Source organism: Passer domesticus, chromosome 18 (genome assembly GCF_036417665.1).
Source record: "Passer domesticus isolate bPasDom1 chromosome 18, bPasDom1.hap1, whole genome shotgun sequence".
NCBI classification, from domain to species: Eukaryota; Metazoa; Chordata; class Aves; order Passeriformes; family Passeridae; genus Passer; species Passer domesticus.
This window is the reverse complement of record NC_087491.1, coordinates 7,342,664-7,367,221: the sequence shown is the minus strand read 5'-3', so window position 1 is coordinate 7,367,221 and position 24,558 is coordinate 7,342,664. Positions and strand designations below refer to the sequence as shown.

Sequence of the window (24,558 nt, the reverse complement as noted above, 5' to 3'; positions counted from 1 at the left end):
TAAAAATAATAATAATAAAAAAAAGGCAACATAAAAAATTTAAAGAAAAAAAAGAAACGAACAAGAAAAAAAATAGAAAACGAAAACCGACGATCCATCCCTGCCGGAGCAGCCCCGGTGGAGCGGGGGCTCGGTGCGCCGGGGCTCGGTGCCTCCGGCAGCGCGGGGCTCCGCGGGGGTGATGCTGCGGGCACAGACTCCGGCCCCGCGCTGCAGCCGCGCCGCTCCTGCCTTGGAGAATCCACCAATTCCAAGCGGATCGCCCTCAAAATTCGTGCACTTTGAACAAATCTCCGAAATTTATAAATGACAGCTGGAGGGGAAATATTAATAATAATAATCAAAAAAATAAAGAAAAAAGATGAAAAATCCAGGCTTCTTCCCCAGCCCCTCCTCACCGACCGGCGCCCACGAAGTTGGGAACAAATCCCCCCTCTCCAGCCAGGGAAAATCCCGGCCCGCTGCCGGCGCTTCCCCCGCCGATGCCGGCGCCGGTGGCCGCGGCCGCTCCGCGGCGGGGCCGGGCGGGTGGCCCCGAGAGCAGGCGGGGGGCTGCGGGCGAGCGGCGGACCCCGGGCTGCCCGAGCCGCCCTCGGCCCCGGCGGCCCACGGGGCTCCGAGTTTCCACGGGGCGCGGAAAGTGCGTCCCGCGGGGGCGGAGCGGGCGGCCCCCGCGGCTCGGCGGGCACAGCGGCGGGGCTCCCGCCGCACCTGCTGCCGGCCCCGAGCCCGGCCGAGCTGCCGCGGCTCTGCCCGCTTCCTCCACGCCGTATCCACCCGGGAGGGTCCCAAATCCGCCCGGGAGGGATGCGCACACCGGGGCTCTGCGGGCTGCGCCGGGGCCGGGCAGGGCTTTTAGTTGAACGGCACAACAATAAATGTGTTGCAGAGCCGGCGAGAAAAGAATGGGGATGACCTTCAATTGGTACTGGATTTGAATAACACCACGGGGTGATAAATGCCCATTGTGTTTTAGGAGTAATGAATCTCCACTGTCTCTATAGCACAGAAACAGCAGCTGCAACCTGGAGCCAGCCATCTCTTAAAGACACAGCTCCCCAAGCCCGGCTCCGGCCCGGCCCGCAGCCCCGCACCGCCGGGGCGCGGGGTGCGCTCTGCCCGGGGGCTCGGCGCCCAGCCCCGGGCACGGCCCCACTCGGGGTTGTGGGGATCCCCCCGAGCCGCCGGGCAGAGCTGGGTCTGGGGTCCCCTCCCAGCCACTCGGCCCCCCTTGGAGACCCCCTCCGTTCCGCTGCCGCGGGAGTGGCACTGCCCGGGTACCCCCTGGGCTATGGGGTCACCTGCACCCCAACTCGGCCCCCCAGCGGCAGGGGAAGTGCTGGGGATAAATAATGCTCATTGTTTTCCCCTAATGAATATTACCGAGGTGCCAGGCCGGCAGCTGCGGGCTCGGCCGGAGGAGCGGGGACATCGCCGGCCTCTCTCGGCCCGGGGACCCCCGGCCCCAGCCTGCCCAGGGTCCCCGCAGTCAAAGGGGAGAGCATGGAGTGGCCGGAGCCTTCTCCACGGCTGCCTGCCACCACCGCGGGTGTCACAGGGTCCCCGGGCAGAGCTGGACGGGAGCCTGGGAGCGTTCACCGCGGAGATCCCGCTTGGCCTCGCCTTCCTTCTCTCCTGTCCTTGCACGGGGCTGGGCACACGGGGACAGGGGCTGGGACAGAAATTCCCGCAGGGGTGCTCGGGGCAGCCCAGCCCCACGGAGCTGCAGGGTGACCCCAGCCTCTGTCCCCAACCCTTAGCAGTGTCCCCTGCCTTAGGCCTCACCCCTGGCGCCCAGGGACAGTGTCAGAGGCTGTCAGGCCCAAACTCTGACCCAGGACCAGCTGGACAGGGATCTGCCACTGGACATGGTTTCCCAGAGAGTCTCATTCCCTCCCTGGGAGGTTTTGCCCACCCTGAAGAGGCAGGAAGGTGTCCCAGGGCTTGGGAACAGCCACATCCTCACAGCCCCTTCCCCATGGGCCAGGGCCAGGGGATGCCCAGCTCCTGCCACAGCCATGCTCCTCCCTCAGAAAGGCTCCTCTGCATCCCAGCACATCCCTGCCAGCGCTAGTAGCAATAAACCCACTTCCTACGAGTGTGAAAACCAAAAGAAAGCCAGCATTTAATAAAAAGAAAAAAGAGCAGCAGCAGCTGAAGGCCCCTGAGCTGGGCTGCAGCCATTGCCTGGGACTGGCCACTCTTTGGGAAGCAGGAACCAGCCGAGGGAAGCCCCTGTCGCTGCTGCTCCGGCTGTTCTGGCATTGTTTTAGCCCCGGACCTTTTAACTTGTTTTAATTCCTAACGCTTCCCACCACCCTTTTTTTTTTTTTAAGTCTCTTTCCTAAATCTCAGCCGAGTTAATGAAGTTATGTGATCCTATAAATGTTAATTGTCTAAACTTCTCTTCTCTCCCCCGTTTTTTCTTTTTTTTTTTTTTCTTTTTTTTTTTTTATCTCTCTCCTCCTTGCTGCTTTCTGCTCCACTTGTAATAAAGAAAATATCTTGGCTGGTCTTAGCCAGTTGCTTGGCAACCTCAATAGAAAAAAAGAGAACAGAATGTAACCAATCCCGAGACAACCGAAAGATTTTGGTGACATGTGACCTCTCGGAAAAGGGCAGCCTTAAACTGTCCCTTCTGTCCTTTGCTCTGACCATTAGGGTCTCTTGCCCTCCTTCCCCCCCCGGTTCCTTACACCAATAAATATGGATTAGTGAAATACTTTTTCCCACACTGATGAAAAGCCGGGATTGATCTTTCCACCTCCTTTATCTACCAACCTGACAAGTTTCTAAACAAAATTAAGAGGGAAGAGGCGAAAGGAGCCATCCCAGGTTGGGCGGCCGGGAGTGGATCCTGCCCCGCCGTGGGGATGGGGGGTCCCCCCGGGGCTCTGGCGCCGGCTGTGCGGGGCTGCTCTGCTCTCCGTGTGCTGCGGAGCCCCTGCACGGCACCGCCGGTTAGGAAATAAATGTAGCTCTTCTAACAAAAAAGGAGAAAAAAAATTTAAAGCCCCGGCCAAGCCCTGCTCTCCTCGATGGGCCCCTGTGTGTCCTGGCGAGACCTGTCCTGCTCCTCACCGCCGAGCCCCAGCGCTCGCGGGCGGTCGGGGAAGTTGTCTGCAAATTTCATCCTGGAATGAAAAAAAAAAAGAAAACAAACCCACAACATGATGTCATTGGCTTTCTGGTGTAGCCCGCCGGCGCCCCTCCACCTGCCGCCGGGCGCTGCTTGGCCGTGAGCCCCGGCAGGACCCCGGGCTGGGCACGGGGGTCAGCCCGGGCACACCCCGAGCTGGGCACAGCCCGAGCTGGGCACAGCCCGAGCCGGGCACAGCCCGAGCTGGGCACACCCCGAGCTGGGCACAGCCCGAGCTGGGCACAGCCCGAGCTGGGCACGGGGGTCAGCCGGGCACAGCCTGAGCCTCGGGCATCAGGCTCTCCCAGACTCCCGGGGCGGTGAATGCCTCTTTCAGCAGTTCCCCACTTCCCCAAAAAGCATCACCTTGCCAGCTCCCTTCCTCCCACCAGCTGCCAGGAAAAAAAAATTAGGGCAAGGACAGGGAGCGAGAGCAAAACCAATGAACTTGTTTCCAGCTTTTCCTTCGGATCAGCCGTCCAGCACCGGGAGAAAAACATTTCTCCTGTAAAAAGCCTCCCCTCTCCGTGCAGGCTGCGATCCCGCCGTCACTGGGACACGCTGGAGACTTGGTCTCGGCTCGGCAGCAGAAGACACCGTAAGTCGTCTACTTAAACAGTTTCCTGGTTTGTTTTTGTTTTGGTTTTTGCTTTTTTTGTGGGGCGGTTGTGCCACGGTTCGGGGGCTGAGACCCACGGGGATGGAGGAGGAGGGGCAGGCGCCCAGGGGGGCTGCGGGGGGCGCGGGTGCGGGGTGCGGGCAGGGTGCCGGGGGGCCGGCGGTGCTGGGTGCCGGCAGCCCCGGGCGCACAAAGCCCCTTTGAGCTGCTCACAGAGGAGCTGCTGATCCCCCGCCGGCCCTCGGAACCGGAATGGCCACCGCAGAGGAGAATGGAAGCCTGGACGCCCGGGAGGGCAGCTCAGGGCTCTGGGTCTGCCCCCGTCAGGGACAGCTGCCCGGGGGGGACCCGGCCCCACTCTGAGCCCTGAACTCGTGGTGCCCGAACCATGGGCTGGTCCCTGGCCAGCCCCGCTGGAATGGGGAGCTGCGGGGAGCAGGGGTGCCCCCGCCATCCCTCGCTGCCTCCCACCACGGGGCACGGTGACACCCACGAAGCCACCAGGCCGTGCTGTCCGGGGTGGCCGCGGGAAGGCTGCAGCGCAGAGTGGAGAGGCAGGTGGGACCAAACGGGACCCGGCGGCACCTGCTGGCACCCGGTGGGACCCAGTGGGACCCGGCGGGATCCGGCGAGCCCCGGTGGGACCCGGCAGGCCCTGGCAGCCCTGCTGCCGAGGCCGGCTGGCCAGGCACAATGCACGGCCCCTCTCCTGAGCCGCCGCCGAAGCCCCTTTCCCAGCGTCGAGCGCCTTTGTCTCGCCTTTGTGATGGAAAGAGCCCCCCCTCCTAAATCACTGCCCTGACACCCCCATTGTCTCCTTCCCGGGGAGGTTTGAAACTTCCCCCCCCCCCCCTCGAGGTCAGGAATGTGGCCGGTTTCTATTGGGACGGAGGAGCAGGGCTGGGTGGGGGGCTGCGGGGTCACGCCGGCTCGGCGGGTCAACCCGAAAACAAAACCTTTTGAAATACCTACTCTCCATCACTGCCAACATTGTCCCCTGCCAGCGGGGGCCTGGCACGGCCCCTCGACGCCTCCAGGCCGGCCGCTGCCCACCCCAGCGGTCAGCAGCTGGGGGGGGACAGAAGGGTATTGTGCCGAAGGGGACAGCTTTGTTTTCGGTCACAGCTGTCCCGGGCTGGGACGGGACCGACCGTCAGCCCCACTGGGCTGAGAGGAGGGAGGGGACAGAGGGGACAGGAGTGCAGCGGTCAGGGCATTGCAGGGGGCACCTGGCCCATCGGGTACCCTCTGTCACTGTCTGAGGTGTGGCACTGGGGGGACAGAGGGCAGCTCCCTGTTGGCCCTGGAGTGAAGCTCAGGGTGTGCAGCCTCTCCGTGTTGACAGCCAGCGTTGGTTTCCTGCCTCAGTTTCCCCTTTCTGCAGGAGATGTCCCTTTGCCCTGTGACAGGTGTCCGGGGTCCCCTTTGACAGCCAGAGCCAGGACACTGCTGGCCCTGATGCCAATGTCATCCAGACTGGGGAGAAAAGGGACCCAGCTGTGCCACCCGGGAGGGTCAGGCCTGGGCCCTGCAGGGCCCGAGCGTGGCTCCCAGGGTGGCAGTGCCTTGCAGGTGGAGCTGAGCACGGCTTCCTGCTCCCAGCAGGACGTGAGGAAGGAGCCCCAGGAAACCTTCACACCCCCAGAATTCCACAGCCCACCAGGAAGACCCCACCTGGCCTCGCAGTGTGCTGGGCTTTGGGGGACGCTGGCAGTGTCACTGCCCCATTTACAGTGGCACAAATCCCTTTTCCCACAGCCAGGATGAGAATGCTGCTCCCATCAGCCCCCAGCTCCTCTGGCACAACATCTCTTGGGTGGGCCAAAATCCCCCCGGGTGGCCAAAATCCCTCCCAGGATGGCCAAAATCCCTCCAAGATGGCGTAAATTCCCCTGAATTTTTCTGTGTGGGAAGATCTGTAGTTTTTGCTCGCTGCAGGAGCAGCCTGAGAGGAGGAAAGTGGAGCAGCGCCCATGGATGTGATGGGTTTAGCAGAGCCCTGGAAGGAAAACCCAGCTGAGAGGGGAGCGCTGGCCTCCTGAGCTACCCAACAGCTGGGAGGTGGGGAAAACAGCTGGAACAGCTGGAATGGTGCAGGGTGAGGGGCTTGCATAGCACAGGGCATGGTGGATCCACAGCACTCCCTGTCCAGAGTTCCCCCTTGACAGGTATTTGCTGGGAGGCTGAGAAGCAGGGGGAGGGCTCCGTGCCTCAGTTTCCCCAGCAGGAAACAGAGCTGATGTTTCGAGGCTGGATAAGTCAGGGGAGGTCTGGAGAAAGCATGTCTGGAGGGGACAGCATTATCTGGCCAGTGTCACAGCGTGGGAATGGGGACCCTTGGGAGAACCATGGGCTTTGGGCAGCTAGTTGGGTCCCCAGGATGTTTTTTCTTCTGAAAAAAGATTAATGCTTTTTTTTTTTTGTTGACCAAGGGCCTTGTAGTGGCCTCAGCCGTGTACACACACACAGAATTTCTGCATTTATAGATACATATATATACACACACATATCTTTATATATTTGCCTTTTGCAACCAAGGTTGAGCCTTTTAAAGCAGAAAATAGGACATTTGAGGAAACTGGAGCTTTTCAAAGGCTTTGCTGAAAATCCTAGAAAATTTCAAGGAAGGGGTGGAGAGAGGTGGGAGGTAACCAAGATCCTCATCCCTGTATCCAAAAGCAACTTTTTCCTGTAAAAAAAAGAAAACATACTCCTGTAAACTTTGTGCAGAGCTGCTCCTGGCTGGAGCCTTGGGGATGGAAGGTGTTTTGGCAGGCAGGATGCTTGCAGGCCTGATGCTGGCTCTGTGTTGCAGGTATCACCATGAGTGCCCGGAGCTGTGAGGATGTCCTGAGCCCCCTGGGGACACCCTGGGCCCTGTGGGGACATGCCAGCTGCCCTCCAGTCCTGCTCCTGGGGCACAGGAGTGTCACAGCCCTGTGCAGACAGAGCTGCTGAGCCACAGCACGGAGCTGGGTGGGATGTCACCCTGAGGGCCACACAGCAGGAGCCCTGACAGGTATCTCTGTGTCCCCTTCTCCCGAGCTCAGCCAGGGCTGGTTTTCCATGAACTGCTCGTAAGGTGCCACTTGGCTCTCCGTGGGCTCTGAGGGTCCACAGTGAGCCCAGCAGCAGCCAGGATGTGAGGGGAAGGCAGGTTGCAAAGGCAGAGATAATTCTGACCCCAGCTGAGCTTGGGAGGACAGGCACAGGGTGCTCTGTCCCTCTAGCAGCCCCAGTCTGCCTGTGTGCAGCACACTGCCCTGGCTCGTGCCTCAGTTTCCCTATGCCACATGGTGGTCTCCCTTCCTCCACCTTTGGGGTGATGGGGCTGTGGAAGGGCAGTGCCCCCCTCTCCTCTCTGCTCTGGAGCCCACGGGTGGGGAGTGCTGGTGAGGGCTGTACCAGGGCAGTGGGGCCACGGCGGTGCTGGGGTGCCAGGGGAAGGGCAGGGCCAGCTGAGGGACAGTGCAGGGATGGAGGGATGTGGGGATACCAGGATGAAGAAGGGAAGGGATGCAGGGATGGAGACATGAAGAGATGAAGAAGAAAAGGGATGCAGGCATGAAGAAGAGCAGCGATGAAAGAACGGAGGGGCGAAGGGCTGGAGGGGTGTGGGGATCAGGGATACAGGGATGATGGAATGCAGGGATGCAGGAAGGCAGGGGGAGTGGTTGTGGGGATCAGATCCAGTTGGGGCAGAGCCCGGCTGCCCACCGGGAGCGCGGCGGCGCCGGGAGGTGGCAGCAGCGGCCGGGCCGGGGCGCGGGGCGGGGGCGGCGCGGGGGTGTCCCCTGGGCCGGGGGGCCGCGGCATTCCCGCTGCCCCGCGGGCCCTGCTCCGCCCTCAGCCCCTCCCGGGCCGCGGGGCCGTGCTCCGGGGCTGCCCTCGTTCAGCCCTGCCGGGGGATGCGCACGGGTGGGGTCCCGACGCGGGCACGGGTGGGTCCGGCTCTGCTGGGCTCTCGGGCGCCTTCCCGCAGCTCCTTCAATGGTTGGGAATTCCCGGCTGCGCTGGCGCCGAGCCCTTCCCGAAATTCTTGTCCGAGCCGGGGCTGTAAACAGCATTTTTTCCCTCCTTGCAGTCTCTGCCGGGTCCTGTGAGTCCCCCGTCCTCTCTGTTGCTTCTTTCAGGTATTCCTGGACTGGATTGTTCACTTCCCGAGCCCTCTGCTGCACCCTGATGGAGCTCCACAGGGAGCCGGCGACAGCAGCCCCTGGGGCACCCCTCACCCTGGCACGGGTGGGCACGGGTTTGGCCTCGCGTGGCACCCACCGTCCCTCCCCAGGGCTCTGGTGCCGCCACAGTGAGAGGTGCCCGGCATTGCTGGTGGGGAGCGCGGAGTCACTGCCCTGCAGGACGTGACCACCTCCAGGCCTGCGCTGCTCTGGGAGCTGAGCAAGGATTTATTTATGGATTGGGTGGAAAACCAGAAGGTTTGGTCAATCGTCCCACAGGCCCCGGGCCTGCCCCTGCGGCTCGGACACGTCACGGACACGCCTTGGTCAGCCGTGGGGGACAGCCCGGGGGACACGGCTCGGCGGGGTGCGCTGCCTTGGGGAGCACGGCAGCCCTGAGCCCCCTGAGCCCCCCGAGCCCCCTGGGCCACCGCCCGCCCCCCTCAGCCACAAACCCCTCTGGCTTGTCCAAACGATCCCTTGTCCATGAGCCCCTGGAGATGATGTCCCCGGCAACCAGCGCCCTTGGCCATATTGCCCCAAACCATAAACCCCCATCCCACTGCCCACCCACCCACGCCGTGCAGGCACCGTGGGGACCCGGCCACGGGCACACGGGGATGCCCTGCAGCATCCTCGGGAGGGGGTCCCGGGGTGTCCCCGGTCTCTCTCCCCCCAGCCATGGGCTATGCGGGGCTCTGCACCGATATCGACTCTATTTAAGGAAGCCCGACCCACACCGGCCCCCGGGGCTCGCTGCGGCGGCGGGGCCGGGCCGGGGCCGGGGGCGGGGGGTGCGCTGAGCACGGCGGGTCCCAGCCCGCCCCTTCCCCGCCCGCCGCCTCCGCCATGGGCGCCGCGGGGCCGCTCTGCGCCCTCCTCCTGCTGCTGGGCACCGGCACCGGCACCGGCACCGGGACCCGGCCCGAGCCGCCGCGCCTGGTACTCGCCCTGCTGGCCCGGAACGCGCAGCACTCGCTGCCGCACTGCCTGGGAGCCCTGGAGCGCTTGGACTATCCCGCGGGCAGCATCGCCCTGTGGTGAGGCTGCGGGACCCCCGGGGAGCGGCACGGATCCTGCGGGAGGAGAGGGCTGTGGGGGAATGGGCATCTCGGGGGGAGCCGGGATGCTGGAGTCACAGGGACCGCGGGAGCCCCGGGGAATGGGGAGAGTGGGGGAAGGAGGGTCCGGGGATTAAGGGAGGCTGTGAGGAGAATGGAGAGTCGAGGATAGCAGGGACCCGGAGGACAGTGCGGAGGGGAGCTAGGGAGAGTGGGGGAGCTGGGGGCTCTTGGGTGGACAGAACAGATTCGAAGGAATGGGAGTCTGCGGGGAATGGGGATCTTTAGGGGGCAGGGACCTTCGGGAGGAACAGGGACCCCGCTGGTAGCAGCGTCCCCAGCCCCAGAATGTTAGGGGTGCTCTGCCCCGTGTGTGGGACCCAGCAGGGAACGGGGAGGGGCTCGGGCTGCCCCGCGGTGCAGGGACAGGACCCTCACCTCACCCTGAGGAAGCTGTGGGGCTGATGAGGGAGGGGACCCTTGTGCACAAGGGGATTCTGCATCATGAGGGACAGGCGCTGCCTTCCCCCTCCCTGCAGGGCTCACCCTCAGGCTCCCTTTCCCAAAGACACCCCCGAGCCCCCTTTACCGTGCTGGGGGTTGGCTGGAAGAGGAGTCTCCTGTCTCCTCGCTGCGCCACCGCCGTCTCTCGCCTGAACTTGTCGGAAAGTTTTCTGCAGCTGCTTTTGTTGGGAAGCTGAGGCGGGGGCTGGCGGGGGGATCCTGGCGGGGCTGGGGCGGGGGTCAGCTGCCGGCAGGGGAAAGGGAAGGGGGGTCCTCACCTTTACCCTCTGCAGCCCCTGGGAACCCCCGGCCGCAGGACCCTGCGGGGTGTTTGAGCAGCCCGTGGAGCTGGGGGGATACAGATCCCGTGTTCTCCCCTGAATCCGCCAAATCCCCGTGACGCCAGTGCCTGGGGGATGTCCCGGGGCTCTCCGACAGGTCGAGGGTACCAAGGGGTGTGGGAACTTGGGGTTTGGCCCAGTGCAAGGTGGGCTCAGCTCTGTCTGTGCTGGGCTCCCTGTGAACATTGTTCTGAGGACGGGTGGGAGAGTTGGGAATGCTGATGGTTCCCGGCAAAGGGAATGTGCAGGAAGGGGAATTTTTTGCTGTTGAGTCTTCCTCTCACTGCTGGAACAGTGGGATGCACAGGGGTACTGTGGGGTGCAGGGACAGGGGGACAAAGTGGCTGTGCTGCAGTTCTCATGGTGGGCAGTTGCAAGGCTGGGGTGAGGAGAACATGTCCAGGGCTGCCACTGGGATGCAGGGTGGGAGCTGTGGAACAGCCTGGCTGGCGGTGGCACTGAGGAAGAAATTACCAGTTAGTGTTCCCCCGCCTGCCTGCGCAGCCTTGGTTCCTTCAAATTACATGTTACATTCCCAAGCAAGTCTGTCACTGTCTCAGTCTTTTGGCCCCGTGAGCATTTCTAGTGCAGGGTGAGGTCTGGTTGTCCCTTGAGGAGGACTCCCAGAGGCTGATGTCCCCTCATCCCAGGTGTGCAACAGACCACAACTCGGACAACACGACGGCAATGCTGCAGGAGTGGCTGGGGGCGGTGGGGAAGGACTATCACTCGGTGGCCTGGAAGGTGCAAGAGGAGCCCAGGTGAGGCTGGGTGGGGGCAGGTGTGGGCTGAGGGGCTCTTGGAGCAGCATCAACTCTCCCTGGCCAGTGACCAGGAGGAGCAAAGCAGAGTGGGGCTGACTCAGCCTGCCTGCACCAACAGCCTGCACGGAGTTTGTGCATTCCCACCAAGTGAGGTTAACCCCTGCCTCCCCCTGCCCAGCTCCTACCCTGATGAGCTTGGTCCCAAGCACTGGAGTGACAAACGCTATGAAAACGTGATGAAGTTGAAGCAGGAAGCTCTCACCTACGCCCGGGAGCAGCAGGCAGACTACATCCTGGTAAGGGGCTTGGGGCACTGGTGGGTGGGGGCTGAGGTGGCCTTCTGCACATCTCCAGAACCTGTGCTGTCTCTGCAGTTCATGGACACCGACACCATCCTGACCAACAACCAGACCCTCAAGTTTCTCATGGCGCAGAACAAGTCAGTGGTGGCCCCCATGCTGGACTCGCAGACCTTCTACTCCAACTTCTGGTGTGGCATCACCCCCCAGGTACGTCCCCAGAAAGCCGGGCAGAATGAGACAGCCCATGGTGGAGGAGCACTCTGCCATGGGGGCACTGTGCCGGTGCACACCGCAGGGGTTCTATCGCCGGACAGCCGACTACTTCCCCACCAAGAACCGGCAGCGGCTGGGCTGCTTCCGTGTCCCCATGGTCTATGCCAGCTTCCTGATCGACCTGCGCAAGGAGGAGACCTTGCAATTGGCTTTCTACCCGCCCCACCCCAACTACACCTGGGCCTTCGACGACATCATTGTCTTTGCCTACTCCTGCCAGGAGGCTGGTGAGGGTGATGGGGGTTTTGGGGGGTGCAGGGGCTGGGGGGGCTGTGCTGCTCACCTGTCTCATCCGGCAGGTGTGGAGGTCTATGTGTGCAACCAGCACCACTTTGGTTACATCAATGTTCCTGTGAAGGCCCACCAGACGCTGGAGGATGATCATGCCAACTTTGTGCATCTCACACTGGAGGCCATGGGTGAGGGCTCATGGGTGAAGAGGTCCTGCAGGCCTCTAGATCCTGACAGGGCTGTCAGCCCCAGCTCCCAGCCAGGGGAATCTGGGCTCCACTGAAGAGTGTCTCCTCTCTCCACAGTGGATGGTCCCCCCATGCAGCGCTCCAGACATATTTCTCTCCTGCCCAGGCCACTCACAAAAATGGGCTTTGATGAAGTAAGTGCCCAGTAGAACCACTTGTGTTCCCCTGTCCATCGCTCTGGTTGCATCCATCTCTCTGATTGCATCTATCCATGGCAAAACCCAAACCCCTGTCCCCATCCTGCAGCAGCTGGGCAGGCTGTGTGTCCCCATGACAACACGCCCCATTGCTGGGGCTCTCCTCTTCCTCCCCAGATCTTCCTAATCAACCTGGTGCGGAGGCCAGACCGGCGGCAGCGAATGCTGGCATCCCTGCAGGAGCTGGACATCATTCCACGGGTGGTGGATGCTGTGGATGGCAGGTGACCATGGGGGGACCACTCAGCCAGTCCCTTGGCGTCACCCTGGGGAGGGGACGGGGAGTGTCTGGTGGGACACCTCGCTGATGCAGCCCCTCTCCTTGCAGCACCCTCAACAGTAGTGACATCAAGGTGCTAGGTGTGGACTTGCTGCCCGGGTACTACGATCCCTTCTCCGGCCGCACACTCACCAAGGGCGAGGTTGGCTGCTTCCTCAGCCACTACAATATCTGGAAGGAGGTATGGGGCCACAGCGGCCATGGGGTCCCTAAGGGCCACCAGCAGTGGGCAGGGACCTTGTGAGCATCACAGATGTCTGGAGGAACCTGGGGAGAAGGGGTGTCCTACAGGGTCAGTGGCCCCAGTACAGCCCAGAGGGGTGCTGGGACAGGCTGGCACCTCTGTGCCCTCCCCAGATCGTGTCCCGGAGGTTGGAGCGGGCAGTGGTCTTCGAGGATGATGTGCGCTTCGAGGCTGCCTTCCCAGCACGGCTGCAGCGGCTGATGGAGGAGCTGGAGCGGGCACAGCAGGACTGGGACCTCATGTAGGTGTTGGGCCAGGGGGATGTGGGGTGGGGTTCCCAAGGCTGGCTCTCATGGTTCCCTGGCCGCCCCACAGCTACCTGGGGAGGAAGCAGGTGAACGATGAGGATGAGGCACCTGTGGAAGGCGTGCGGAACCTGGTGGTGGCCGGGTACTCGTACTGGACACTGGCCTATGCCATCTCCCACCAGGGGGCACGGAAGCTGCTGGCCACCAACCCCCTCTCCAAAATGCTGCCCGTGGACGAGTATCTGCCCATCATGTATGACAAGCACCCCAAGTAAGGAGCAGACTGTGCAGGAGGGTGCTGGCCTGGCCATGCCAGGGTGGGACAATGTGTTTCTTCTCTGCTGTCACCACCTCACCCAGTTCCCCCCCTTGCAGGCGTTACTCATGCTGGAGGAAAACATCTGTAGCATGAGCTCATTCTCAGCCGGCCGCTGCCTGGCCACTGGCCGCTGGAAAATGGCCCTCTGCCAGCATGGGGGGGGAATGGGAACAGAGCTGGGGCTTGGTGTGGGCCCTGCACAGGGTCTTGGCCCCATGGCAAGGAGCAGGGACCAGCCCCCTGTACTCTAGTGGTGGGGGGCTCTGTGGTCCCCTGCCCCTGGTTGGGGGTCTCAGCCCCAGTTTGGAGCACTTTCATGCCCCTCTCTGGGGTGGGGGTCAGCGGTAAGGCTTTGTCTGGGGAAGGGGAGGCAATTTAGGGGGTGAGTGAGCACCAGTGGGTGGGTGTCCTGGGAGAGAAGGGATTGGGAAACCCAGTGAGCAGGATGGAGAAACACGGATCAGGCATGTAAAAGGCAGGCTGGAGGTGGACGGAGGGACGGATTAGGGCTCTGGATGTGCACCAGCAGCAGCTGGAAGCCCCTTGCTTACAGGCATAACAGCACCAGACAGCCCTGTCTCAGGGCCAGCTGGATGCTGTGCCAGACCCACTCTGTGCCAAAAGCCAGCCCCAGCTGGTGGGGAGCGACAGGTCCTGTCCTCTCTGTAATCCCTCCACAGTCCCTGCCCAGCGTTCCCCGGCTCCATGCCTGGTACCTCACACCCCTCCCTATCCCGTGCCCTGCATGGAGCCTTCCCCGGGTGGTTGATTTGGTTTTCCCAGTGCTTTTTCTCCTCTGTAAGCTAGTTTTTTCTCTCGGGTCTACTCCACTTTCCCCAGTGAGGATTACAAGCGGCACTTCTCCCCACGGGACTTGCTGGTGTTTTCAGCTCACCCCCTGCTGGTTTATCCCACTCACTATGCTGGGGACAGCAACTGGCTGAGTGACACCGAGACTTCCACCATCTGGGATGATGATGCCAAGAAGACTGACTGGGTTGGCTCGCAGAAGACCCTGAGGGACTCACGGGGCAGTGCTGGCCACCTCCGCTCCACCCGTGACGAGCTCTGATGGTGAGCAAGGCCGTGAGACCTGGGCACAGGGGACAGAGCAGCTGGGGAGCATCTCCCTGCAGTGCCATGTTCACGTGTCCCACATGCCTAGCTTGTTTTTGTCATGGGGCAGCAGCTCTCCCTGGCAGATTCAAAGCATTGGGAAACAGACCAGACTGTCTCATCAAGGTGGGGAAAGGGGTGGGGTCACAGATGTCCCATGTGGGGCTGTGCTGGGCTGGAGGGGATATGGGGACAGGGCCCTCCATCTCCCTGAGTCCATGCTGCTCCCCAGCCCCTGAAGTGAGGAAGGGAGAATGCTCCTTTGCCTGCTGCAAAAGCGTGGAAAGAGCTGGGGCATGTCCCAAGGGAACATTTCACCCCAGCACTGCTTGCTCCCCTCAGAAGTGGGTCTCCTTGGGCTGTGAATCTGTGGGTTGCCCATGCAGGCAGGCAGGTGACCCACGCTGGCTCAGCCCCAGGGCAGCACAGACAGAGTTAATGCTGGGTCAGACTTTCCCTGCCTGAGGTTGCTTGTCCTGGCAGCAGAACTGTCCTGGGAGCTGCCAGACCGGGGGAGGCTGGAAAACAGCCCTCCCACTGCCTCGGCTGCAGGCGTGAACACGTTGGGGCTGCTCCTGCCGTGACCGCTGACTGCATCCATGTCTTCTAGGGATGAGGGACTGTGATCCAGCTGGGAGCACCACGGGCAAGGGCCTTATACTGCCCACCCCCACTCAGGAGATGCAGCTGCCCTGGACAGAGCCCCACAGGGTTCTTCAAATCTGCATGTGACGAATCCACCCAAGGCAGGATTTGCCCCAGGAAAGCCTTTCCCTGCCAAGTGGAGAGACCAGAGGAGCGCTGTGCTCCGTCTCTGCTGAGGACACATCTCCAGGACAGTCCCAATCAATGCCAACTCTGCCATCTCCCACCAGCCTGGACTTTGGGGAGTGGACTTTGGGCTGGCACACGTGGTGGCCTCCTGCCACTGACTGGGCTTGTCCCTCGTGCCATGCCTGGGTGGAAGCCCAGGGAGGATTAAAGCAGACTGTTTGAGCTGATGTGCTGGGTGCTGGCATTGCCCCAAGTTCCCAGGGGTCACCTCGGTGCTGCAGGGGTGAGGGTCTGGCAGTTCCCCCAGCCGGGAACTTTGGGAATGAAATCTGTAAGGGGGAAAGAGAGGGAAGGAGAGAGGTGTGGGGGAGGAAAATTGAAGCTCACCCTTGGGGTCTGGGTGGGAAAGGTGGGTGGCATCTTCATGGAGCTCAGCTCTCCCCTGGGAGTGGAGGTGATGGAGCAGCAGGTGGAGGCCTTGGTAGCAGAACCCAGTGAGATGTCTGGGACTGCCAAGGGATTCGGGAAACCATCATTTGGGGCAGGCTGAACAGCTACAGCAGGGACCTCCTAAAGGAAAACAACCAGCTCCAGATGACATGGGACCTGAAGATCCAAGTGGATCTCCTGGAGAACAGGGAGGAGATGGCCAAGTGCATGTTCTGCAAGTGCAGGGTCCCAGCCAGTACAGACACGGGTGAGGAAGGATGACAGGTTGGGCACACTTTTGCTTCCCAGCTTTTCCCCTGGTCCAGACAGCCTCAGTGCTCCAGGAGGAGCTTGGGAGCTGGGGATGGAGCAGAAGAATGTCTGGTGCCAGCTGGAGCAGAGGATGGAAGCGACAGCAACGCTGTGGTATACGTCAGCCAGCAAGTGTCCCAGTGCTTGTTCCAGTGCCTGCTGGGATTTGCTGGGTGTCTCAGTATTGCTGGGATACAGAGCTGGGCAGGACATGCTGGCACAGCCAGGACTCTGGGACACAGCAGTGGTGAGGACACACTGCCTCAGTCTGTGCTCTCCACGAGACCTGCAATGGGTCTGCGGGAAGCCAGAACTCCTGCAGCTGTTGGAAACTCCAGTTTTGGCCAAAACCACTGAACTCAAAAACACTGTGAGGCCAGCCCTGAAACTTGCTGCAGCTCAGTCGGAGCAGCACGCTATGAGATTCCAGGCTCTCCGTGCTTGCCAGTTTCTCAACAAAGCTGAAGTGCCTTTGGACTCTACAGAAGTAGCTCCTATTGCTCCCCATTTCTCACTAGAAGCCTCCCTCCAGACTGTGCTGGTCGAACAGGGATGGGAACACGGATTGGAGCTGTAGTGCCAAGGACAACCCAAGCCTGGCAAGCGGTGCATGGAAGAGAGGCAGGAGCAGAGTTAGGGTGAGGGTTTATTTAATTTCTGTGCCAAACTGAGGATGGCACTTTGGCACAGAATGGAGCCCCTGCAGGGATTCAAGCAGGACACGAGCTGCCTGGATTGGTGTGGGGATGGAAGGAGGCTGCCCCAGCTCCCAAGCACACTGCTGGGCTGGGCCAGCTCTGCTCCGCACCACGGTCACTCCGGAGTGCCTGCAGCACCCTGTCCATCAGCCACCAGGGTCCCCGTGGGTTTGTGTCAGCCCCTGTCCCCTGGCTCTGTAGGTGCTCGGCTCTGGATGTGCTCCAGCAGGCAGGTCACTGCCTGGGCCAGGATCTGCTCCAGCTTCTCCCGCTCCCCAGCACTGAACAGGGACAGGACATAGTCGGGCACTGTCACATCACCCTCTGGCCGCCCAATGCCGATCCTGAGCCGGGTCATCTCCTGGGGAGGAAGGAAGAGAGCTGGGGGAGCTTCCCCTCAAGTGTTCAGACAGAGCTGGGCAAGGTGACAGTGCTGAGTGGGGCTGGGCAGCAAGGGAGCAGCTCCTCATGTTTTCCAGCTGGTTTTGAGTGCTTGCTCCAAGAAACATAATTTTGGAAGAGGCTTTTGCTGGGCCGTGCCGAGATCCCAGGCTCCTGCCAGGCCTGGCACAGGCACTCAAACTAATTGTTTCCATGTCCTCCGTGGCAGCCAAACAGAAAACAGCCCTCAGGAAGAAGGGGAAGGAGAGCAGGGGGGAAAGGGAGCAGGGGCTTGTCTAAGAGGAATCAGAAAAATGGGAGTGGGGGAACAAGACGTGCATTGAGGGGGGCACAGGATTGATCCCCTTCCCCTGAGGCTCACTCACGTTGGACTGCAGAGCACTGATGCAGGACTGGACCCCGTTGTGTCCCCTTGGGAGAGAAAGAAAAAACCCACACTTAGTTTGTAAGGGACAGCCCCCCATATAGCCCCGGGTCTCCTGCTGCAGGAATGTGGTCCCAGCCAAGGGCTGCAGTCCCCATGTCCTGGTTCTGCAGGAACATCCAGCCCTGGGGGCTCAGAGCAGTTGGCTGGGGGCTGGAGGGATGCAGGGCTGGGACAGCATGTTCTGTGTGTGTCAGCTCTTGCTGCAGCTGGTGCATGTGTGACTGAGCACCGGGGCCCAGCACCGTTCCTGCCCCATCCCGCAGTGGAAGCTGTCCTAGGTTAAACAGGAAAGCTAGGTCTGGCACTGGGCAGGCACAGTGGAGGCAGAGCGCTATAAAAAGCCCATGTGGTGCTGTCAGTGGGCTGAATCCAGCCCAAAGCTGCTTCCAGGAGGCTCCCTGCCCTCCCTGCCAGGGCAGGAACTGGGAGGCTGCCCAAACAGCCAGCTGTTGCCTCTGCAATAGATCGAGCCCAGGACAAGAGCTGAAACATTGCAAGGCTGGTGGGATGGGGCCAAGAACATCCCATGAACCTGTATGGGCATGTTAGAGCCTCAGACCAGCTCACACAATTAGGGAGCTGGGGCTACCCATACCTTGCACTGCCTCCCAGCTTGATGGCCACCTTGCCCAGGGCCTTGTCCAGGTCGTCGTGAACCAGGTAAATGTCTTGAGGGCCAAGGCTATAGATCTCAGCTTTGGAAACAGAAATACAACTTAAGAAATGAGGGGAGACAGACTCACCAGGCCCTGGCTCTGCAGAGCGGGGCTGTAGTGAGCCGTGGAGGGCAGGGAGACAGCAGGGCTGTCACGGGAGGCTGGTGACACTAGAGCCTTTGGGGCTGACCCAGCTGCTCACCAGCACTGGCGACGCTGAGACCGTTGAGGTTCATGAACCTCCGTGGCTTCAGCAGCAGCAGCTCCAGGCCGTGGGCTGTGGCCAGGGCCACATCAGCACAGCACCGCTTGTCCACTCGCCAGCCCTCGGCCACCGCCAGCTGCCGGGCCAGCTGGTCCAGCACCTCCATGCCCACACTGTGCCGTGTGCCTCGCAGCCCATAGTTGCCCAGGCCGGCCACCTGCATGGCAGGTGTTAACAGGGCTGTGAGGGGCCACCATCAGGCGCCCGGCCCCTGCACGGGCCTGATCCCCTCCAGCATGACTCAGACCTGCTCCCTCCATGCTCCCCGCAGCTGGCTGGGTCCTCACAGCCTCAATCCCCACAGCATTCCCTTCAGTCCCTCTTCCCTCGGTGCCTCCCTCACAGCCCTGACCGTGCCGGTGCTCGCCCATGACCTGATCCCCACCGGCACTGCCCTCACCGCCCCGCTCCGCCTGCTCGGCTCACAGCCCCGTTCCCCCGTTCCCCTCACAATCACGTTGCCCTCACGGCCCCGTTCCCCTCACGGCCCCGTTCCCCTCACAGTCCAGCTCCCCCCGTTCCCCTCACGGCCACGTTCCCCTCATGGCCCCGTTCCTCCCGTTCCCCTCACGGCCCCGTTCCCCTCACAGCCCCGTTCCCCTCACGGCCCCGTTCCCCTCACAGCCCCGTTCCTCCCGTTCCCCTCACGGCCCCGTTCCCCTCACAGCCCCGTTCCCCTCACGGCCCCGTTCCTCCCGTTCCCCTCACGGCCCCGCTCCCCTCACGGCCCCGCTCCCCTCACGGCCCCGTTCCCCTCATGGCCCCGTTCCTCCCGTTCCTCCCGTTCCCCTCACGGCCCCGTTCCCCTCACGGCCCCGTTCCCCTCACGGGCTCCCTGCCCCGCTCCCCCCGCCCTCACCATGGCGCGCGGCCCCGCCCGCCCCACGAGCGCTCGCGCGCGCCCCGCCACCTCCGCCGCCAGCATCGCCCTCCTGGCCCGCGTGACGTCACGCCCTCGCGCCGCTCGGCGTCCCGCCCACGTCGCCTCGCGCCCCGCCGCCGCCATCTTGGTTACGGGCAGCGCCGCCATGTTTCTAGCGGGCGGCGGGGCCGTGCCGGGGCAGTGCCGGGGCGGTACCGGGGGCAGTGCCGCCGTGCCGGGGGCGGTGTGGAGGGAGGTGTCGCCGCTGTGACAATGCCCCGCGGACCGGCGGGTGCTAGGGGCGGTTGTGGTGGGGACGGCGAGGCGCGTTAACGGGCGCGGCTGGCGGCCGCGGCCTGGGGACCGCCTGTCCCGAGCAGCCCGTGAGAAGCTCCGCTGAGGGGCCCCGAGGGACTCGCAGGAGCCGTGGGTGCCCAGGACTGCGCCCCGTGGTTTGTGTTTGTGCCTGTTTTGCCCCGTGGCACAGGGCTGGATGGGGGAGCATAGCTCTCTCCTCACCGTTCCCCAGCCAGCCTGCAGCCCGGGGCACAGCTCGGTTCCAGGGCACAGCTTGCCTCCAGGGCACAGCTCGCTGCCGGGGCACAGCTCGGTTCCAGGGCACAGCTCGCTGCCAGGGCACAGCTTGCCTCCAGGGCACAGCTCGCTGCCGGGGCACAGCTCGGTTCCAGGGCACAGCTCGCTGCCGGGGCACAGCTCGGTTCCAGGGCACAGCTCGCTGCCAGGGCACAGCTTGCCTCCAGGGCACAGCTCGCTGCCGGGGCACGGACAGCTCCACACCTCGCTGTGCTGGAAACTGGAAATCTTCCAAGTCCTTCCGCGCTACCTGCAGTCAGGAGTCCATGTAAACGCCTCAACCGTTTCATTCTTATAAGATTTATTTTAAAATTAGAAATTCATATTTTTGCAAGAGGCAGAATGTTTGCATCTGTCTTTGGGCCAGCTCTTGGGCAGCCTTTGGGTGGCGTCTAAAATCCCCAAAGCTCAGGGCCTGGAGCTGGAATGGTCCCAGGCACTGGCAGCTCATTTCCATACAGGCAACAAGCAGAGCTTTGGAAGCTTTGAAGTGTCCTTACACCCCTCCCTTGAGCAGGTTGCTCCTAGACTCTGGTTCCTGTGACCTCTTACTCTGTAACAGCACAGAGGATATTAAAATCAGGGCAAAAGCCAGGCTGTGCATCCCATGCTTGGCAGTCTGGAGCATTAATCTTCTCTAACTTGTCCCCAGGTCCCCCATTGTGACACTCCCCAGAAGCTGAAGGGCTGCTGGCCCAGCCAAAGCCTGCAAGGTCTGACCAGCACAGGGATGTACAAGAAGCTCCACAGCTCACAGCACCAACCCTGCTGTAGAAACCATCACTGAATAAAAGGAATTTTCAAAACCGTTAGCAGCACTGTGGGCTCCCCTGGAGGTAGGATGAGATTCTTCACGGCTGGTAAAGCAAGCAAGAAGTCTTTTGTTGTTGTTTTCCTGGTTTGCTAGAGGGAAATCCTTTGGCTCTTAGGGGAAAGATGGATGAAGGGGTGGTAGGGGAGCTTGGCTCATGGCAGATCAGGTGCTCCCCTCTCACATTACCCCCCTCATTGGTGTTGAAGCTACCAAGCACCTCTTCACAGTGAAAGGGAACTGGAATGTGGGTGGCTCTAAAACTTCCTTAAAAAGAAAACTTGGTTGCCATGTTGAGGTGTTCACAGGAGTCAGCACCAGTATTCATGTTGTGCCAAGGAGCTGAGGCACAGCTATGCTTAAAAAGGTTTTTAAAAAACTGTTAAAATGCTGTAAGGAAGAAATATTCTACTGTGGGCTCAGAATCTTAACGTATCGGGTATCAACAGCTGCCAGAAGTGGGGAGAGCTGTGGATGGGTGCTGTGGACAGGGTGAGAACCTCCCTGACCCTCTCAGCATCTTCCCCATGTCATCACACATGTCTCAGGTGGTGGATCCACCTTTACCTGGCCAAGAGTGAATCAATAAAGTGCTTTAAATAACATAATTTGCACCTGGTCCTGCAGCTGCATCCTGCAGTGGGCTCCTTGGAGCTGGAGAGAGTTCAGCAGGAGGGCACTTGTGGGGAGTGACACACCATTCCCACTGCACATCCCACCAGCCCTGGGCGCCTTCTAGCTCCATATGGATCTGAGAGAGGCCCTTGCCAGTGACTAGAAGAAAAAACTGATGCGAGATGCCACTGTTTTGCAGCCTGTTGATGAGAATAATTTCTCCTCTTCTGGGAAGTAGGGGATGCTGTCAGCCACCTCCTGGACGACGTCGGGGCGTACCTCGAGGCCCTGCTGGACAAGCTCACTGACCACACACTGCTTCACGTGGTGGTGCTTCAGAGGGAGGAAAGGCACAACAAAATCAATGAGGTGTTCATTAATGATCCCAGATTTCCAGAAGCCACCTGCACAAGGAAAGGAAGAGAAGGTTTTACTTTCAGAGAGTCTCTGCAGTCCCTGCAATTCACAGAGCTGCTTTGTGAGAAGCCAAAATACTCTGCTGGGGAGAGATCTTGCTGGTTTTGAACCCATCAGTTGTCACCTCCCCCCCAGACAGATTTGTTCTCCAGGAATGGGGGGATTTAGCTTGTCTAGTCAGAATTTAAGCTCTGCTCCCTGTGCTAAGGGCAAGGCAAGGAGATGCAGGCAGGCAGAGGGGATCAATACAGCTCAGTGCTGTTCTGGCAAGTGTGCTGTGCTGTCTGCCAGCCCCCAGCTGCAAATACACCTTGTCTCCCAAGAACTATGCTAAATATAGCAACAGGTCTGCTGGCTCAGAAGGAAGGAAACCTCAAGGGGATTGCAGTTCCAATCCCTCAAACCCCCCTTGTCCTTTTCTGGCTGCCTGGGAGGTGGCAGGTGGTGTGGGTGGCTTCCTAGAACAGGCCTGGCTGCCTGTGCTGGGCTGTGGGGCTGCAGGAGGAGCTCAGCTCCAGGGACTCACTCTCAGGGTTTTCAAACACGGCCTTGGAGATGGCTGGCTCCAGGTCCTGCAGGCTGATCTCCTCCCGGTCCTTGCGGGCACGCCACAGAGCCAACGTCACGTTGTTGATCTGCTCCCCTCCTGCATTGCTGCACGAGAACGAGAGCCTTATCCACTGTGTCGCCAGGAAAATGGTGAAATGGTGTCTCAGGTGGCACCTGACACCCACCAGCCTGCAGAGAGCAAGCCAGCAGCTCCCAGCTGCCTGGCCCAAAATAACTCCTGTAGAGGCAGCCAAATAACAGCAGAGGAGGCTTTTTCACACTCTCCAGATCTGTCTGTTCACAGTGAGATAGCATCTCTTGGCATTTGTAGAGGCTCAAGGCTTGGAGAAGGAAAGGCAAAACAAGCTGTGCCCTCAAGTAGGTGCAACCTCTGGCCAAAAGGGCAGCAGTGGGCTGGAAGGGCCCACGGAGAGGCCTCTCTCACCTGATGAAGATGAAGATGGCTTTGCGGTAGTTGGTCCCGTACACGACCCAGGAGGGTCCCAGGAAGGGGATGATCACATCAATCAGGCCTGGGTGCATCTTGTCCATCTCATCAAAGAGAAACGCCGACCGTCCACAGCTGGTCAGGTTCCCTTGGATCCAGCGCTTCAGGCTCTCCTGGGAAAGACACCCACCGAGCTGTGAGGCACTGAGGAGGCAAGGAAGGCTCAGCACCCCAGAGCAAAGGCTGAGGGAGCAGCTCAAGCACAGCCAAGGGTGCTGAGAGCAGCGTGCCCCGCACAGCACCACACACTTGGAGCTGAAAGACCCAGTGCTGGGGAGGCCCCTTTATTCTGGGCTTCACACAGAGGCTGTTTACCAGCTTTTTTAGCCCATTGTAGGTCTTTTTATACAGATGTAGAGGAGGAGGCACCACACTAAAGCTGGAGATTCAGACTCCTACAGCTCCCCACGTTCTTCTTGTTCTCTGTTGTATCTACACAGTTCCCAGCTTCTTGCCAGCTCCTGTTGTGATGCAGAAACATGTGCCTGCACTGACCCAAAACAGCTCTTTATCATGGCTGAAGGTACTTCCCAGCCCACACAAAACCACTCACATGGCCTGGGGGCATGTGAAACTCCTAACTGAAGCACTTCAGCCAGGAAGGGATTTACTTTTCCAAAAGCATTTCCTCTAAGGACACAATACAACAAATAATTTCTACAAACACCCATAATCTGAAGGTCCAGGTGTGCTGAATTCTCACTCTGCTGAAAATCTGGCATTTTGATTTCTCTCTTTTCTCAGCTCTAAGAGACAGAATGGCACCATGGAGAGTGTGGAGTTGCTGTTAGGGAGCTGTGTGCTCTGTGAGGAGAGGATTACAATTCTAGTGATATGCAGCTTTTTACAGCCATCAGGCTGTTTGGAAAGCAATGGGAAAATTTTAGTGCCTTTCATCTAAGCCAAGCACTTTTGTTTGTGTGTTCAAAGAGCTGTGTAAATATTTAAGAATGAGAACATAATCAAGGCAGGGACTGCTGTGGAGAGGCCGAAAGTAATAACTGAGTGTACTGCAGTTACTAGTGCATCCTTCAGCCAGTGTATGGAGCCACTCTCTCAGCTATGTTTGTCTGAGAGGGTAAAACAAAGAGCTTTTATTCCTACTGCACTTCAGGAAACAGCTTGAATGCATATGTACTGAGGATCAAGCCAGACATAGCCAACCCCCCCAGAGAAGTGGCACTGCTGAGCCGTGTCCCTTACCTTGTACTGCTCTATCTGCTCGGCGTGGGGGAAATGCACTATGGGGGAGAAGTGGTGAACATAGGGGCTCTGGAGCCCGCTCTGGAAGAGGTAGCGGATGAGCATGGAGCTCACGTAGGTTTTGCCTGTTCCTGTCGAGCCGTGGAAGGACATCACGAGGGGTTTCAGTGGATTCGGGTTCTCCAGGAACTCCCTGAGCCCCTTCATCACCTGCTGCCTCACCAGGGGCTGCCCCACCAGACTCGTGGCCAAGTCAAACTCCAGACCTGAAACGAAGCGACACCAGGGCTTGGAGAACGCGGGCTGTCACCGCTCGTCCCGCCCCGCTGGGCCCTGCCATCCCCGGCTGGAGGCCCCGCTCCAGGGGACGCTCCCGGGGACGCGCTGGCTCCCGGGCTCCCCTCGCCTGCTGCGCGCCCCCGCCCCAGGGCTCCCCGCCCTCACACCCATCCCGGCCGGCCGCTCCCGCTGACCGCGCAGGTCGGGCCCGAAGCCGCACTCGCAGTCCGCCGAGAAGCCGCAGCGCAGCGCCCACAGGTCCCAGGCGGCGGCGGGGCGGGCGGCGGCCGCCAGCAGCACCAGCAGCACCAGCAGCACCCGGACCGGGGCCGGGGCCGCTCCGGGGGCCATGGCGGCCGCGGCTGCCGCTCCGCCCGCACTACAACTCCCAGCGTGCCCCGCGCGCAGGCGGGGCCAGAAGGACACTGTATGGAAAAGAGGCGTGGCCATGCGCCAAGGGGCGGGGCCTGGCCCGTATCGCCCCGCCTCCCACCCGGGCAGGGTCCCTGTCCCCCCCCATGTCCCCCCCTGTCCCCCCCTGTCCCCTCGTGCCGGGGGACCCGCGACCCTCTCGAGAGAAAAACCTTCTGAAATCCAACAAGGGCAATGCAGGGTCCTGCACCCAGGGAGGAACAGCCCTGAACACCGGTGCTGGTTGGGGGCTGACACGGAAAGCAGCGCAGCAGAAAAGGA

At 61.0% G+C, this 24,558-nt stretch overlaps 3 protein-coding genes and 1 long non-coding RNA gene across 10 annotated transcripts; 2 read left to right on the top strand and 2 right to left on the bottom strand.

Moving 5' to 3' along the window:
* Window positions 1-3,424: 3,424 nt before the first annotated feature.
* Window positions 3,425-15,065, top strand: CERCAM (cerebral endothelial cell adhesion molecule). 3 transcript variants are annotated; one of them, XM_064393298.1, is made up of 15 exons: window positions 3,425-3,737; window positions 6,574-6,777; window positions 8,047-8,976; window positions 10,493-10,603; window positions 10,785-10,902; window positions 10,981-11,115; window positions 11,204-11,408; window positions 11,481-11,600; window positions 11,718-11,794; window positions 11,975-12,081; window positions 12,186-12,318; window positions 12,495-12,622; window positions 12,697-12,900; window positions 13,789-14,022; window positions 14,675-15,065. In XM_064393298.1, exons 3-14 carry the CDS (start codon window positions 8,786-8,788, stop codon window positions 14,018-14,020), a joined length of 1,761 nt encoding a protein of 586 aa, XP_064249368.1. In that variant the 5' UTR covers window positions 3,425-3,737; window positions 6,574-6,777; window positions 8,047-8,785; the 3' UTR covers window positions 14,021-14,022; window positions 14,675-15,065. The 3 variants fall into 3 exon arrangements, with proteins under 3 accessions (XP_064249368.1, XP_064249366.1, XP_064249367.1); XM_064393296.1 differs by having other exon boundaries at window positions 7,892-8,976; XM_064393297.1 differs by lacking the exon at window positions 6,574-6,777 and having other exon boundaries at window positions 7,892-8,976.
* A 1,142-nt stretch (window positions 15,066-16,207) lies between these two features.
* On the bottom strand, window positions 16,208-19,072 carry PTRH1 (peptidyl-tRNA hydrolase 1 homolog). 3 transcript variants are annotated; one of them, XM_064393303.1, is made up of 5 exons: window positions 18,887-19,072; window positions 17,965-18,184; window positions 17,702-17,801; window positions 17,045-17,090; window positions 16,208-16,638 (listed from the first exon to the last, which is right to left on the bottom strand). In XM_064393303.1, the coding sequence occupies exons 1-5, from the start codon at window positions 19,055-19,057 to the stop codon at window positions 16,453-16,455; spliced, it is 723 nt and encodes a 240-aa protein (XP_064249373.1). In that variant the 5' UTR covers window positions 19,058-19,072; the 3' UTR covers window positions 16,208-16,452. The 3 variants fall into 3 exon arrangements, with proteins under 3 accessions (XP_064249373.1, XP_064249375.1, XP_064249374.1); XM_064393305.1 differs by having other exon boundaries at window positions 16,208-16,558; XM_064393304.1 differs by having other exon boundaries at window positions 18,938-19,072.
* A 539-nt stretch (window positions 19,073-19,611) lies between these two features.
* On the top strand, window positions 19,612-20,295 carry LOC135282986 (uncharacterized). Its single transcript, XR_010348944.1, has 2 exons — window positions 19,612-19,751; window positions 20,136-20,295. It is a non-coding gene; the product is annotated as an uncharacterized LOC135282986 (long non-coding RNA).
* On the bottom strand, window positions 19,768-24,255 carry TOR2A (torsin family 2 member A). Of its 3 annotated transcripts, none has more exons than XM_064393299.1 (5): window positions 24,033-24,255; window positions 23,587-23,852; window positions 22,321-22,496; window positions 21,853-21,980; window positions 19,768-21,313 (listed from the first exon to the last, which is right to left on the bottom strand). In XM_064393299.1, exons 1-5 carry the CDS (start codon window positions 24,214-24,216, stop codon window positions 21,069-21,071), a joined length of 999 nt encoding a protein of 332 aa, XP_064249369.1. In that variant the 5' UTR covers window positions 24,217-24,255; the 3' UTR covers window positions 19,768-21,068. The 3 variants fall into 3 exon arrangements, with proteins under 3 accessions (XP_064249369.1, XP_064249370.1, XP_064249372.1); XM_064393300.1 differs by having other exon boundaries at window positions 24,060-24,255; XM_064393302.1 differs by having other exon boundaries at window positions 24,086-24,202.
* Between the last annotated feature and the right edge of the window lie 303 nt (window positions 24,256-24,558).

What these genes read in the sequence shown, in the direction of transcription:
- CERCAM (XM_064393297.1), top strand. Translation starts at nt 8,786, where the DNA reads ATGGGCGCCGCGGGGCCGCTCTGCGCCCTCCTCCTGCTGCTGGGCACC. An exon ending in AAGGTGCAAGAGGAGCCCAG is followed by an intron (nt 10,604 to 10,784) that starts GTGAGGCTGGGT and finishes CCCCCTGCCCAG; the next exon opens with CTCCTACCCTGATGAGCTTG. An exon ending in GTGGATGCTGTGGATGGCAG is followed by an intron (nt 12,082 to 12,185) that starts GTGACCATGGGG and finishes CTCTCCTTGCAG; the next exon opens with CACCCTCAACAGTAGTGACA.
- PTRH1 (XM_064393303.1), bottom strand. Translation starts at nt 19,057, where the DNA reads ATGGCGGCGCTGCCCGTAACCAAGATGGCGGCGGCGGGGCGCGAGGCG. An exon ending in GGGCGGGGCCGCGCGCCATG is followed by an intron (nt 18,185 to 18,886) that starts GTGAGGGCGGGG and finishes CCTGCCATGCAG; the next exon opens with GTGGCCGGCCTGGGCAACTA. An exon ending in TCTCAGCGTCGCCAGTGCTG is followed by an intron (nt 17,802 to 17,964) that starts GTGAGCAGCTGG and finishes CTGTTTCCAAAG; the next exon opens with CTGAGATCTATAGCCTTGGC.
- TOR2A (XM_064393299.1), bottom strand. Translation starts at nt 24,216, where the DNA reads ATGGCCCCCGGAGCGGCCCCGGCCCCGGTCCGGGTGCTGCTGGTGCTG. An exon ending in GGAGCGGCCGGCCGGGATGG is followed by an intron (nt 23,853 to 24,032) that starts GTGTGAGGGCGG and finishes GCTTCGTTTCAG; the next exon opens with GTCTGGAGTTTGACTTGGCC. An exon ending in CGTGTTTGAAAACCCTGAGA is followed by an intron (nt 21,314 to 21,852) that starts GTGAGTCCCTGG and finishes TTCCTTGTGCAG; the next exon opens with GTGGCTTCTGGAAATCTGGG.